Source organism: Nothoprocta perdicaria, unplaced genomic scaffold, assembly GCF_003342845.1.
Source record: "Nothoprocta perdicaria isolate Ctin4 unplaced genomic scaffold, notPer1 scaffold_165, whole genome shotgun sequence".
Lineage (NCBI taxonomy): Eukaryota > Metazoa > Chordata > Aves > Tinamiformes > Tinamidae > Nothoprocta > Nothoprocta perdicaria.
In genome coordinates this window covers 411,639-427,286 of record NW_020454816.1, presented here as the reverse complement: position 1 = coordinate 427,286, position 15,648 = coordinate 411,639, and the positions used below count along the sequence as shown (strand labels likewise).

General features: G+C 42.5%; 1 protein-coding gene across 1 annotated transcript in view; it reads left to right on the top strand.

The window, feature by feature from the left end:
- The window catches only part of RANBP17 (RAN binding protein 17), a 130,805-nt gene that overhangs the window by 52,050 nt on the left and 63,107 nt on the right, over positions 1–15,648 (top strand). Inside the window, exon 14 of the mRNA XM_026035690.1 lies at positions 15,298–15,371. Coding sequence (XP_025891475.1) covers positions 15,298–15,371 — 74 coding nt within the window. The remainder of the gene's footprint in view (positions 1–15,297; positions 15,372–15,648) is intronic.

The following is a 15,648-nucleotide window of genomic DNA, read 5'->3' as shown; positions in this document are numbered from 1 at the left end:
AGTAGAGCGAGGTGATTTATGATCCCTGTTCCTGACAGCTATAGTGCCGAGATTCCCAGGGTATCTGATCACTGCATTAGCATGCTGACAGCTCAGCATTTAGGACATTATGGTAATTTATCCTGCATATGCTGTCACCTGCACTGTCAGAGTTTCTTTTTAATGATGGTATAACTATTTTGTTTGTTTGTACTGCATTCTTTTCATTTGGCTAATGCCTTCTCATTAGATTGCACCTAGTAAATGAGAGTAATTAAGTGTTTCCTATAGCTCAGATGCAATGATTAAGTTGCAGAGTTGGTGCTGATTATGTTTTGTCGTTTATCTCTATTAATCTGAGAATAATCCAGATGATGAACACATGTAATTTTTTTTGCTAATGTTCAATGGATGAAATTTATGGCTTCTCAATGGAGCCTAACAGTAAGTGTGTGTTTATATATAAATAGTAAGTTATTGTACTTATATCTCGGTTAAATAAACATAGAATTAATCTGCACAACTACGGAAAAACGAAACATCTACTGAATATAGAGGCTTTCACCTTTTAAAAAGCATTTGTATATTGCTAAATTCATATGCAATTTATAACTTGCAGTTGAGTGTTTCTTTTTATTCTGCCTTCTCAAATATCTTCAAAACAACAAAAAAAAAACTGTAGAGGTTTTTTTGAGGGTTTAGTTCTGGCTCTTGCCTCTATCTGTTTGATTCTAGAATACAAAACTCATCTTTCCTAGCAGATGAGTTGCACTGTGCCTCAGTGTAAGCCCAGTGTAGATAAATATTGAAGGAAAAAACTCCTGAGCTTATTTCTATATAGAGAGATTCAATTAAAAAAAAATAATGCAATAATCAAGACAACAGTAAATTTTGGGAGTACCCTCAGTTTTGTGGTCATGTTCCTTGGTTTCTCTATATCTGTATGCTTCATAGCACATTACACGTTGTTTTCTTTTTTTCTTGTAAATGCATAATGAAAGTAGCCCTGGAATTGGATGTCGCTTTTGGATTCACATCTGGTTGGTTTCAAAAGTTGCAACTTTTGTGTGTCTCTAGTTACTAAATGTGTTTTTTTGAAATGTTGAACTTGCAGTTGATGGTGAAAGGAAGTCCTAAGTGGTTGGTTTTTKTGTGCTAAATATAATATTTAAGTAAATAAGGAAGGAACAGTTTTCAAACTTACACGCACTGCACGATATTACTACCTAATGTAGGAAAGTTGACTTTATTGTCTGAAACTCTATTACATTTTGACAACTGTCACTTAGTAACTTGGAGCTGCTGACACGGGCTTTTGGTTTCAAGCTTTGTAGGGTTATTTTTTCCCAAACATAGGATTAAATTTAGGTTTAACTGGTACCTCTCATGAAGACAACTGTCTCATCTTTGTTGCTTCTCATYGAAGCAACTGCAAATGGCCCTTGGTCTGGTTCACATCCTACCCACTGAAATCATTGCTACCCATCGTGTTTCAGACCGAACTGCTCTTGCTGTTGCTAAGCCAGACCCGAAGGACCCATTTTCTGCCCAGGATGACTCTTGGGGTCAGGATGGTRGCCAGGCACTATGGACCACGCGCATCTGGCCCATGTCCCTGCCGCAGGGTCACGTCGCGTGGGAGGACAGCGAGGATGGGGGCAGAGCGGAGCGAGGTGGGACCCCTCAGCCGTGCTGGGGCCTGGGGGCCGGGCGCTGGGCAGGGGGGACAGTCCGGCCTTAACTCCACGAGTTTAACTCTTGTTCAGTCTGCAGCACCGGGGCTTAAACCCAGTGCAACGGAAGCTGTCTGAGCATTCAAATTTCATCACTTTGATATACAGAAATCTGCTACCGAGCTGAAGAAATCACTATTTTGAAATAGGCGTTAGGCTGCTCAACTTGGTGTTCAGCAGCATTGCTGGCTTTCCTTCTCTGAGGCCATCCCTGCGTGCATCCACCTTCCTTATGGAAAAGCAAATCCCCTGCTCTGGTTCTGGGGGTCACTTCTCGAGGAGCTGYTTGGATCCCCGTGGCCTCAATCCTGTTATCTTTCCTCCTGGGTGGCTCCGGGAAGCAGGGAAGGCGCCAGCGATGGCTGCTGGGCTTTCATTTCTCTGTGCCCGCTAAATGAAACACATGCAGCCGCCCCAAACTACATGACTAATGACAACCTCCAGTGGCTCCTGCAATCAAAGATTAATTTGCTTTATCAGGTTTAAAGAATAGTAGGCGATAAATCATGTCAAAAAGAAATAATCAGTTGCAGCCTGATGTTCTTTGCACAGTGGAGGACAGGTGCAATAGAGGATTCATCTGCCATAGACTGTTAATTTGGTTCCCATACTGTTGTGTTAATCGTAATTTTTATTTGGTTGATTTTTGAGTCCAACAGCAGGCATTGTCAAGCCCAACTAATATTTTTCTCTAAAATATGTTTGTCTCTAAAATCGCATACTTATTTAGACTGCCTTACTTAGCATCAAAATATTTTCACCTTAATTCCAGTAATAATAGATAGATTTCAGCCCCTTTTTTGGTGTCTTCTTGGAGGACAGTTTAATCTAGACAGGTATAAMAATGTGCAGTACGTGTCTGTGAGCAATAATAGTAATCTGATTTTCTTCCTGTTGACTCCTGTTTAGCTAGATCTCCACTTCTATTTAATCTGCAAGAGAAGTGCTGTGTTAGTCTTAAAGCTGCTGCGGTTCTCCTGGGTGTTAAATACATAGTAGGAACCTCGTAAGTGGAAGACTAATAATGCTGTGCAGCTAAGCCTCGTACCAGGGTATTTTATACCATCTACGCCCATTACAAAGGTGGGCAGCCCATATCACAGTTCAGGAAGAGATCGACATGTTGCAGGATGAGGTTTCTAGTGGTTCACACTTGGGCAAGTGGCTCAGAGTCAGCATCTCCCTCTCCTTGGTAGGGAGCGAATAGAATTGGTCCCCCAAAAACTAGATATTTTTTTAAAAAACAAGATTAAGTCAACATTAAATGGGTAAGTCTATCTATAGCCTTTCATTTTAGCCTTTCATTTTGTACCAAAAGAAAGGATTGCAATTTATTCTGTACAAAAAAATCCAGATAGGCTCTGCTAGCGTAACACTTTGACTACCCTTTGATTGCTGACTATTTTCAGTCTAATTTTCAATTTAAAACTTGGTTCGATGATGTGTTTGACAACAAGCTTTTTTTTTTTTTTTTCTCCTTCCTTTGGATAAATTATGGCAAAGGAATGATGCCGATCCTGTCAGCTTCAGTAACGCGTAGAAGTGCTGGGATATATTTATAATAATATGTGGGCCCTCTAGTGGCATTTTCTGTGATCTAAGCCTAGGTAGGGACTGGGTCACAGCTACTAGTGTTGAGATGGGCTAGCTAAGAGAAAAACAGAATTACTGCCTGTGACCAAGGGGTCTGAGGAGGTGACCAACCTGCAGCCCCCCGGGTGCAGGGCAGCGGCTGCTCTTCCAGCTCCTGGGCAGTTACTGGAGTGGCACTGAATGCCCCAATTCCTGTTGGAGGCAAACAGGGAAATTCTGAACCAGCTGCAGCAGCAGGACCCTCCCTCAGCAGTAAACAGGCTTATTGGAACCTAACTGGCCCCATTTGGTGACATTGGGTTTAGGTTAAAAGATGCAATGCAGGCTGCATTAAAAGATGCAATGCAGGCTGCATCAGTTATTGAAAGTTATATTGTGTAAAGATTAAAAGGTTTAAGACCGAGAAACTTAAAATTGTTAGAGGTTTTTTGCACCTAGGCTATGTTGGAAAAAAAATTAGGCCACGTACCTAGTAACAAAGTTTTTAATACGTATACATGAAATTTCTTCTGTTTATATTTGTGCCTGTTGCACCTCTGGTCTTTGCACTGGGTAGCATTAAGAAGTCTCTGCCTCATAACCTTTACACTCAGACCCAGCTTTCCTGATGTGTCTCAGCAGTAWGTCAAGTCCAGGCTCCTTTATAATATATCAGCAGCTCTAGAAGTGGATTTGGGGCGCAAGAGGAGGAAAGAAGCTGTGCCTATTTGTTGTGGGCCAGGTTATCCATGAATAGTCCCGTCTTTCAGAGTTTCAGGTGCGTTTAGAACAGAGCAGTCTAGACAAACTTATTAAAATAAACCAGAAATCTTAATTTTAATCTGTAGTTCTGTAACTCAGATGTCAGAATTAAGAGGTTTTATAAATGTCTTGGAAGCATTCTTGTGAGTACAGCCCATCACAGAAGCATCTGGGAAATTTTTCTGGCTGTCTTCAAGTTGATAACAGATGAGGGAAGGTACTTCATAAATAGCAGTGAGGAAGCTCTTTGGTTCTGTGTATTTTGCCAAAAGCACTGACTGGGGATTTGGGCGAGAGAAAGAAGAGGAGAAATATTTAGTGCCTTACAGCCAAAAATATCTAAAATTTCTTTTTCATAAAAGAAAAAGAGCAAAGTCGAGAGCTGGATCCCAGCTCAAGTGGGGAATTTGCCTTCCCACAGTATCCAGGGTCTCCCTTGGAACCACCTGGCTTGGTTACTTTGTGCTTTAAAAGGATACCAGGCTCTCACAACATTAATGTTTAAATGTTTGACCCTGACTGGGTTTTGCATGTGGATTGCTTGAACTGGGTGGGTTTTTTTTTTTTTTTTTTTTTTTTTTTTTTCCTTACAAAGATATGTATTTCAGTTAAGGCAGAAATGCAAATAAAGCGTTTCTTGAGGATGCCCAGTTTGGGGGTCAGCTCAGCAATTTGGTGCCAGCTATGGTAGTTCTTAAATGGGATGGGGTTCAAAAAGGAAGAATTTGTGTGTTTATGGAGCAAAAGAAAATAGATAGTAATGTTGCCCTGGTAGGGATCTGTGTCACATACAGGGGTCTGTTCTTAGGGTATTCTTCTGAGATGTTAATTAATAAATTGCACATTTATTAATCCTGATAGACAAAGAGGTGCCTTTCTTCTGCCACTTACCAGCCTGCTGGAGCACAGAGAGGAGAGAGAAGGGAGGAAAAAAAAAAAAAAAAAAAAAAAAAAAAAAAAAAAAAAAAAAAACACCACATTATTTTGGCTACCTGTTCCACATAGGTTTTATGGTTTTATCTGTATCTTCTTTATCGGAGTGCTCTGCAGTTGGCATCAATTGGATCAAGAGAGCAGCAGGCGGGCAGGCCATGAGGAAGGCTCCATATTATTTCTCCAGAGCATTCTCACTCCTCATGAGTTGTTTCTTGAGGCAGGTAGCTCTATTGAGAAAGAAGTCTGTYGGGAGCAAAAGTTTTATTTCTGAAACATTTTTTTTATACCAATTTAAGTATTAAATAATTTATTGCTGTTATATTAAGCAGAAAATGACACAGGTTATCACAAGATGTTTGGAAAACCTGCCATTTTGAATCAAATTTTGTTTATAATTTTAGGTTTTTGTCTTTAATATTAAAGTAATATGCACAAGAACTGTTTTCTTTAGTAACAGCAACAGTACATCTTTGAGTGTGCTCTCAGCTATAGAAGTACCTTCCAGGTTACCCATTTGCTTTAATAACCGGTTTCATTCTAATTTGTTGAATATTGATAACATTTAGAATATCATTAATTTTGCTTTTTAGATAGGCATCTAAATGCATGTGCTGTTGCAGCTAAAAATTAATTTTGCAATGTGCCTTCTGAAGATAAGCATGAGTCAGCAGCTGCTCGCACCCCTTGCTGGAGCGCTCGGCTCCTAAAGTGCTTCAGATTCTTCGATTATAGACTCGGAGCCCTGTTCGGCAGCGTTCTGTTATGTATCATGTTCGCACAGATTTGATTATCTTGTTTGCTTAAGAGGTCAGCAAAACGCACCAAAATATTGCTCTGTATATCATTAAAGGCCATTACTATCCGTCATGCTGTAAAGTGATTGCATTAGGTGGAGAGCTGCGCGCACGATGCAGATGATCCGGCCGCACTTCCAGCCTGAGCCAGCGGGACGTGCTGCTGCCTTCCCGACTTGCCCTCTAAGGTGCTGCTTACCCTGTTCACTTGAGTGACTGACTGACACGTTGGATGCAGGGGCCCTTTTCGGTTTGTTCTGGATTTTTCCCTCTTTGCCTGAGTCTCCGTTTCTCCAACAGAGGCAGGACAGGGTGGGATCTGTTCTTACCTATATGGGACTTGAGCGTGTCACCCTTCACTGCACAAGCCTTGAGCACTGCTTGGAAAGCCTTAATTTACCGAGTACCCACAGTCCTATTTTGCTTACATTGATGCTGACTTAATTTTAGCACAGGCTATTTACAACTTTCTCTTCAAAATCCACCTCTCAAATATGTTCTGTGCTGCCGGTTCAAACTGTGTCCCTCCTTTCCCCTAAGCTCTTTCTCCTTTTCCAATGCTCAGTGTTTGAACTTGAAAATCTTGGGTGAAATMCCCCCAATTCAGCATCCGGGTTGAATTCATCATCTGGGTGCCACTCTATTTCTGTACTTAAATATCTCTGTAACTTCTCTTGAAGCAATCTCTTATTTCTAAGGGTCCTCTTAAAGTCCCTCTCCCCTCTTAGCAGGGTTTTCTGACACTCCTGTTATGCAAAGGATACGTCCTGGTGTGGATAGAGCTGCTCATTCGCTCTTTATTCTGGGCCATCTTAACATTGCACCTGTATTTGATCTTCACAAGCAGATAAGCTAATCTGAGCGTGGCAACCACAGGCTTAAACCTCCTTTTTATTTTTATTTTTTTTTTTAAATATTGAAAGCCTTTGTATACTTAGGCGCTAATTCCACGTGCAAAATACAGGCAAACACATATTACTAGAGTAAACCTCGAGCTAACACAGGGCAGGGCAGCAGAGAAGCTTCTGCAAACTGTTTGCRCGTCCCGTTTTTGTGCTTGGTGCGGCGGGAAGATCTGCCCCAGAGCGTCTCCGCTCCCGTGATGGATGGCTGGGTGCCGGGAGGCCCGGGAGCCGGGCGGCTCTTGGCCCACCGTGCCACGGGCTGCTGTCTGCAGAACGAATAGCAGGGTTGCACGGGCTGCGTGGGGTTAGTTATTAGCAGCGAGTTACGGTTGGCTTTCCTGCTCAATTAAACAGCGGAGATTTGGGAGCTGCAGCAGGGAGGAAAAGTTGTGCGAGCAAAGCACACGTAAAGCCCCCCGTGTTGCCAAGATAACATCAGTGAAGGGAATTTCTGCTAGGGCTAGATATGTTAAATTTGGATGCGTGGTGATGTAGGGGCAATTAAAAAGAACGTGGTGCTTGACGGTTTACGAGACAGTCGCRTTGGAAGGAACAAACGTTTGAAAATACTTCAGCACATCAGTCTAAAAATAATAMAGTGCAGTAGTAAAAAGGGATAAAAGGCACCTCAGCATTTTGTGCAGATTAGCTGGGATTGCTGGGCCGTCTGCYGTGAGGAAAAAAATGTTTAAGAGCAGTGTAATGAGCTTAATAGATGCGTATGGATCTTAAACATTTCTTGGAAAGATGCGTGGTAAAAAAAAAGACTGCAGGTCTTTTTTTTTCCTAACAACAAAAAAAAATGTTTTAACCAAAAAATAATTATCTATTGTTATATTAAAAATACCAATCCTTTTGGTGGTAGGTGACAAGAGTATTGTTTTGTATTGCAATAATTGAGGTTGTTATTGGAAAGCTTATGGAATGTTTAGGCTTAAGAGTACAAGGCTTTTTAACATGCAGAAATTGAAAAATGGTTGATCTTTTTTCCTCAAGGYAGTATGAAGGGCATGCTTAAAAATGCATTTTATTTAAAATACTTTACATCTGAACTGCCAAGCCCCCTTTTCTGTTGTATTTTACATTGGTTTACACCAATCTGTAGCACAGCCTTGAAAAGTTACCTTTTCTTTAACCTTAAATGTATCCCCTGTTCATGCCTGGCTGTTTAATAAAAGGTCCAATTTTACTTATGTGGTTAAATAGAACATAAATACAGACATTTCACATGATGTACCATGTAAATGTAAGCCTTTGTAGTTACAAGTTTTTGTAGCTGGAGAATTGTTTTAAAAGGCATGTAATTTATTAGCTATCAGTATCTGCTTTATTGCCTTGCCGCGCTGCAGTAATAAATAAAAGAAAGTGAGCTGATTTTACAAATGGCACACAAGGTGCACATTTTGTGAAAAAAAGTCTTTTTTTAAAGAATTGGCATTAAATCCTTTTTTTGTGATGACAAAGAGGCTAAGAGTGCAAACTGTATTTTCTGTTTATCGAAAACAGAGTCTCTTTTTCTCGAGGGCATTTTTTCCTATGATCATCAAGGGATTTCAAAAGCAATAAAGTGTGGAATCATTGTTCGACTTGAACAGTATTAAAACTTAGGTTTTAATTTCAGTGAAGTAATAAGATTTGAACCTGTCTCACATTACAGCACTGTAAGGCATTTAGCAATTGTATTTTAAAGGAGGTTTTTAAAATGCAGCTCACTTGTAAGCTAACTGTCTGTCTAGTAATTAATAGTTTCTCTTCAGCAGAGGCTGTTGTGAATCAGCCTAAGAAATCTCGCTTTTGTTAATAACAAATTAAGATAATTGTAAGGTTGTTAATTCCTAATTAGTTTAAACCTACGATCCTTCTTTTTTTTTTTTTCTTCTTTTTTTTTTTTTTTGTCCCTTTCTGGGACTGATTTTCCAATGCAGATAAAAAAGCAGCGATTAGGGGGGTTCAGCCTGATTTTTCTTTTTTTTCCCCCTTAAAACTCCCCAGAAYGGGGGAGGTTTTTTTTCCATAGTTGCATGCAAATGTCAGGCAACTTTATTCCCTGGTTAAGGACCCACTTTAGCCTCCTGCTAAGAGCCYGCAAAGCAGCTAATCTGTAAATGCACTCGAAATCATTGAAACTAATGACTTTTTACAGAGGGAGGCACGTGGGGTGACACCGCGCGCTCGTTCTTGCCGGCGCTCCGGACACGGCCCCACTCCGCCACACGGGGCAAGATGCAAATGTCTYCTCAGGCCCTTCCTCCCCAGGGCTCCGGAGCAGACAGCGACCGGGGCAAATTGTAGCCGGGAATAATCCGGGATACCCGGGGAGGAGGGCAGGTTTGTTCCAAGGCGCCCATCGGAGGCAGCCCCCCACGTTTACCACGGGAGCTGTGACCTTCCCCGATGATTTCCAATGGTAACTGCCTCCATTAGCCGTCAGGTTTGTTTCTTTCAGTAGCTGGCCCGGACTGTAAATATTAGAGGAGCTAAAATAAATCAACATATTATCCTAAGGATACAAAACGTAAGAGCTATTTGTGGTTAGGAACCTTTGACAGATAGTTTGGATGAGGCAGATGATTGCCCGCCTCTCGTATCTGGCTCCCATTGCAGTGCCTGCAGGCAGTTTAGTGTTATAGTTGTATATTGATGTCAGGGTTACTACTGAGTGGCTAGCAATGACAGATGTCTATAATTACAGGCAATGCTCCCAGTATTTCAGAAGAGGCAGCCTATGTTGCACAATTATCTTATTTCGGGCTTGCCAAAGAGGCTTGTTCAAATGGCTGGTATTAGCTGCGCTGGCTCTAACACCTCTCCTTAGGCCGCGGGATAAAGGTGCGAAAAGGCCTCTGATCCGCAGCTCGAGCGCACGGCCGGGCCTAAAATATGGGATACTGCCAAACGGCTCCGGGCGGGAGGCCAGACACCTGCAGCTGCGCTGAGGTCGCTAGCAAATGCAGCGCGATAGTTTTAGGAATCGAAATTTGTGAAAAATAATAAATAGCTCTGATTTTTATTGCTTGCTTTAAGGGCTAAACTTAAGCTGATGTTAAAGGCTTCGTACTGTTCAAGCTCATTGTGTATAAGCACGGCGAGCAGGCCGCTTATTTAGGTACAGTTAAGCCAGCGAGTGGAATTAAGCTGGACACAGTAGTTGCCCTAGCAGGTAAGGGCATTGCTGGCTGCTGCTCACGTGCTTAGTGCTTTCTCTTCCAGACTCTTCTCACTGGCACAAACCTTCTCTTATATGATAATCTGCAAAGCACTGGCTCCTTTCAGGCATGAGAGGATTTTGCAGCAACATTTTGGTTTCTTGTTAAATACTGATTGCTTGTATGGCTTGAATCTCTGCAGTGCACTGCACTGCTCTGATGGTCTGAAGGAAATATAGAGCAGAACCAGCCTTTGAAACCCCCCAAATCTTCCAGGTGTTGTTCTAAAAGTAATAGCTATTAACAGCATTTCTGAATTTGCACTGTAATATACTTTAACACCTGGAAGAAAGGAACAGKGAGGGTAGAATTAAAAATCTCAAAGTGCTTTACAAAAATAAGAGTCTTAGCAAGACACTTAGAGCTAAGCACGTATTTAACAGTTGGCTGAAGACCAAGCAGGTAAACTAACGTTTGTCAGAGTGTTTCTTGGGCTGCACGAGTGGTAAGAGCAGCCAGTGCATTAGCAAGGCTCCCATCGGAAGGTCACCAGAATTGTAAATCGTTCTCTGGAAGGTTATCAGAAACCAGGAGAATGGAAAAAGAAAGTGGCAGAGAAAGTCATTGGAATAACGAACTGAAATTTCCATTTCAGAAGAGGTTGTGTGTGCTGGACGAGAGGCGGGGAGTTGAATCACCCCACGACCCAGCGAAATCCCCTCCTTCCCCGAGCTCCTGGGCAAGGATCGGGCCAGAGAGGCCTGGCAAGGAGCATGCGAGGGCCCAGCCCGTTACTCTTCCCAGCTGAACTTGCCCTCACAGAGTATTTCAACAGGCAAGCRAGAAAATCTGCTTTCCCCTGCAATGCTGCGCGTCGTTGCAGCAGCACTACCCCAGCCATTAGCTTTCTGTAATTGTGAACGCTGCTTTATAGGTTGCTTTCCACCGAGGCCGATTTCTGGCAGTGTTTTGATTAAACTACATTTGTTGGTGAAGCAGGATGGCGTATCATTTATACACGTGGCGTACTGATCGCTTACTAACTCACGTAGCAAAGAGGGGGAGCCCAATCTGCTTTGCCTGCACTGCAGCCCTGACCTCATCTTTGTGGCAAGGATCCTGCCTGAAGGTAGTTGAGACACTTCTTATGGCCTATTTCATATATGCATCTTTTTTAATTCTTTTAATTTTAGGCTTTGGACCTAGACTGTAAGGAATTTTAAGATCTTTCCGTTTTTAAACAACTGGTGAGGAACGGAGATTTTGTGAATGACTCTGTTATGAGCAGGAGAGATAAAAATAAGGCTTTTTCAACCCTTACTTTGGTCTTGAAATAGCAGGGAGTTCATATAGGGCCTTAATCAACTAATTAGAGGAATTGGTTCAGATTTTCACAAGTGGTAGATGGGCCTTGGAAGCCATAGTCCTCTGCATATAGCCCACCTTTACATGCTGAAATTCCTGATTTGGGTATACCTGAACTTTGAATACCTGATTGGGGTTTCATAATCAGCAGAAGTGACTTAATACCTCCCAGCACTTCATCCCCCAAAGGAAACCCTTGATTGATGTGAAATTTTAGTGGGTGGCAGAGAGAGGTGCAGAAACATCCTGCCGTTGCCGTAGCCCTTCCCAAAGCCACTGCGCGAGTCCCCTGCCGCCCGGGCCCTTCCGCAGCAGCCGGCCCCGCTCCGCCTCTGGCAGGGTGGCATAAATATGGTTTAAGGCTGCTTTTGCCCTCCGTATTCATGACAAAATACTTTAATGTTGCGTTCTCCGCAGCAAGGCCTGGAGAGCTGCAAGGAAGTTATAATGTCTTAAGCGCTTACGCAGTGCCTGCGGGTAATAACTTCCCTGTAATTTTCTGAAGATTCATTATCCCAACTCTTAATTCATTATAATAGCCTTTATGAAATATATAGAAATCAACATGTTCTTGTGTTTTCTTATTTGCACAGTGTGAGAGATTCATTGCTCTGTTTTAATTTGTTTCATGGGGTGCATTTGAGTGCATTCCATACAGTGCCGTTATTGAATTTCTGTGACTGTCATTATATAGCCATACAACCTTTAGGAACTCATATTCTGAGCTTCCCAGTTCTGTAATCTGCTTCACGTTTAAGAATTGACATAATTAGCTGCTTCAGAGTTACAAAGATAGTACCAGAAAAAGAAAAGCTCACAGAGCAGAGGGAAGTCCAACATGTCTTGGGCCAAAGAGCACAGGAAGTCAAGGAAATAAAGTTTTAAGGTGATTATTGTGTTTTTTCTCCGTTTCCTTTAAACCACTTTTACACGTGAGTGATTTGCTTCATAAAACGTTGCTGCCACACTTTGATTTTTCCTCCCGCGTTGCAGCAGGTGGTCGGCCCGTTGAGCGGCGGGTGATTCGAAGGCCTGATAAATCCGCCCGGTCTTGGCGGTCACAGCCGAGCCTGAACCTGCTGCCTGCCTTAGACGCCATCAATCTGTCCACGTAGCTTCGATGGTGCAAAACGAGGCAGGGAAAAATATTCCTTCTTTTCTCTTGCCCTCGTGCTTGCTTTAGTACATTTGAAGTAGTTATTTTTACGATTTCAGGTGCTTTGCTGCTCTCTTCTTTCCCTTTGCTGCCRTGTTGCCCTGGAATGTTGTGCCGTCCCTTGCTTGTAGGCTGAAATAACAGTACTAAAGCTGGGTGTAAGTACCTYGAGTGTGTGTTTGGGCTACTGAGGATCCTCTAGGGTTGTTGCCTGCTGTTTGCCCTGCCACAGTTTGTCACTRTCACCGCTCACCCCTCCCGGAAGGAGCCGGTGAGGACCGCAATGCCGTATTTTAGTGACACGAAGCCACCGCTCCGTGGTGATGTCACGTGGTGCTCCAGGTTGGCACAGGCCTTGTACTGCAAGCTGTAAATCCTCCCGGCCTAGARATTTGGGAGTAACTGCATAAAGGTTTTACCAAAGTCTTAACCTACCTGTTTCCTACTGCAAATTAATTATTGTCCCCCGCTCCGGAGGGAGCCGAACCCACYGGCGGTGCCGGCTGCGAGTGGCAGGGAAGGGCTGGCCCAAGGGGCCCCTTGTGGCACCCAGGGGCTCCTGGCACCCTGCTCTGCAGCAGCACCCCGGGAGGGCAACCCAGCCCCGGGGGCATCTCCTCAGCCCTTTATACCCCTTTCAATATTTCTCTGCCCCTTTCAAGTGCAGAGCACACGTGCTTTTCCTGGAGTGGTTTTCATTATTATACATCTAAATATGCCTTATCATTAAATTTTTATAGCATTTAAAAGTCTAAGGGCTTTTTGTCGCTGGGGTGGGAGGYGGTTGCTTTTTTATATACCCTGTGTTTTGGTTTGCAGAACGATCTTGAAGGTGGCGTTTGCAATAGCCCGTTTATTCCTGCTGCTGCTGCCGCCGCTTTGCAAAGMGGGCAGCAGTTTTTAATCCAGGCGCTGGATTCATGCTGACTTAAAATGCCCCTGTCACACGCGGGAACAAATCAGATTGTTGCTGTTAATGAGCTTTTCAATTTACTATTCAGTGGATCAGATAAGTGGATTTAAGAGGTAATGATCCTGCTTAGCACTCAAGCGGGGCTGTCAGATCCAGTAGTTGTGCGGAGTCCCCAGGGACAAAAGCGTTGACACAGTTCTTGATGGGATAATGGGAATCAAAGCTAATGGATGATAAAAGGAGCAGGAAGAGTTACAAGGATAATTGCGGATTAAAGCCCTGCTCTTTGTCAACACTGGCTGCTGGTTTCGTATTTTATTCCTTAAACTCTGATGTGGTGAGAGCCGAGTTTGACAACAGAACCCAGCGCTTCCCACCACTCGCCCTGGCCACCCCCTTTTCAGCTGTTACCGAGAGGAAATAGCTCAAAGTCAACGGGAATTTTTATGCAGCTCCCTGCATCTTTTTCAAATCCAGAGATTACCAATTTACTGAGTTTCCTTAGAAGTAAAGTAGCAGAGGAGATGTTTTTAGTAATTTAATGTTATGGGAAGTATGCTTAATTACTATAAAAGATGATATGGTATTTGCAGTATKAATATAATATTTTGCAAAGTTTGGATGATTGTACTATATAAATCAAAGATTTTCATATTTTGATTGCACTACACTAGGAATTTTATCACGTTACACTCACATAATCATAAAAGGTGATTTTTAGCTGAAACGTTAAGTAAGCTATCCTTAATTGCAGCACAAATTGTGGTTTTAGTATTTATTTTCTAATGCATTAATTAAACTCTGATTTAAAGCTAGAGACTTTCAGGTAAAAATTCGATTTTTATTGACTCTGCTACAGATAGAGTACTGCTGGTTTGGGATTTAAGCAAAGCAATGGGATTGCAGCACCAGATGCAAGGAAGTTGGGAGAGCCTGTGTTAGATCCGACTGGATTACGCTGAGTTCTGTGACGTCCATGGAAATTAGTGTGGAATATGTAACGTTTGTGAGCAAAATTGACAGCTAGATGGCACCAGGCTTTCACCACCGGGCAGCCTCCGTTCCCTGCCTCTGATTTGCCAGACCTCGTGATCCTTGCCTGGCTCACGTAATATGGAAGAATTATATATAATCCGTAATAGTTGCCTTGGTGTCACTGGAGGCTGAAATGCCCGAAATGAAAAGCCCTGGCTGGTGGGTCTGTGTTTAGCCCTGTCTGAAGTGAAATAGCAGCGTTACTTTGGGGCAGGATAAAGGGCGCTGAGAGAGCATTGCAAAGCAGTTTTGCAGAGCATCTCTTTTTGATTCCTGGAACAAGTCGACTTTACCCAATTATATCTGTTTATGCAAACTAAAAATTTTGGCTACTAAAGCTGTCAAAAAATTATGAAGACTGCATAGTAAGTTTTAATGAAATTTGATGTGTCTTGGTTATTTGTCACTGCATTGTAACAGCATTTTAACCTGGTAGGTAGGGTATGGAGAAAACTTGGCTGGTCAGATATGCTGTTGACCCAAAATAAAGCAAAAAGGATGTAACAGCAAATGCCTTGGCTGCCAAAGGGAGGCAAAGCAGAAAACTGAAAGCATGAAGAGTTCATAATTTGCCAGATTTTATGACTGGCAGTGCAGCAACCAGCAACTTAAAGGAGAGCCTGGAAACATTTCCCACTGAGGACAGAGAGCAAAAGAAGAACGTTTTCTTCATCCCTTGCAACTTGTTATTAAACTTGCTTTTTTAATAGAGACTCTTTTGCTCTCTGAACCACAAAGTGAGTTTGATATGGGCTCGTTACAGCTTCCTTATGGGGAGAAATGTGTGCCAGGCAGAGTAACAATCTGTCAGTCTCAAAAGCACCAAGCAGTTCTTAGATGGTGCAAGTCATGTCTCCCAGCTGCTTCAACCACGCTGGCTGGGCAAGGATTCGTGCCTTTAGTCTTCTGCAAAAGCAGAATAGGGAAGGTTTTAGAGTAAGTGAAAATGTTGGTATTTGTAAATGTCTATAATATGTTACTGTTAAAATGTTTATTTCCAGGTGTATGCCCGAATGTCAGAAGTCTTAGGAATAACAGATGACAACCATGTTCTAGAAACATTTATGACAAAAATGTGAGTTTGTGCTTGGGTTCTCTTCCGTATGTATTTCATTTTTATCTTTAATGTTTACACAAAATCCGAGTTTTGTTTTATGTTATTAAGTTTGTCCTTAGCTAGAAAAAAAAAATGTTTTCTTTAAATTTCAGATATTTAAAGCCGAGACTAACCATTTCCCTGTGCTATTTGGAGAAGTCCCTATAGGCTCCTAAGCGAGCGCGAGAGCAGGGCTGTGATTCCACAGGCTGCTTCCAGTGGCGCTCCTGGCACAGGCTATTCCCACCCTTCCCCA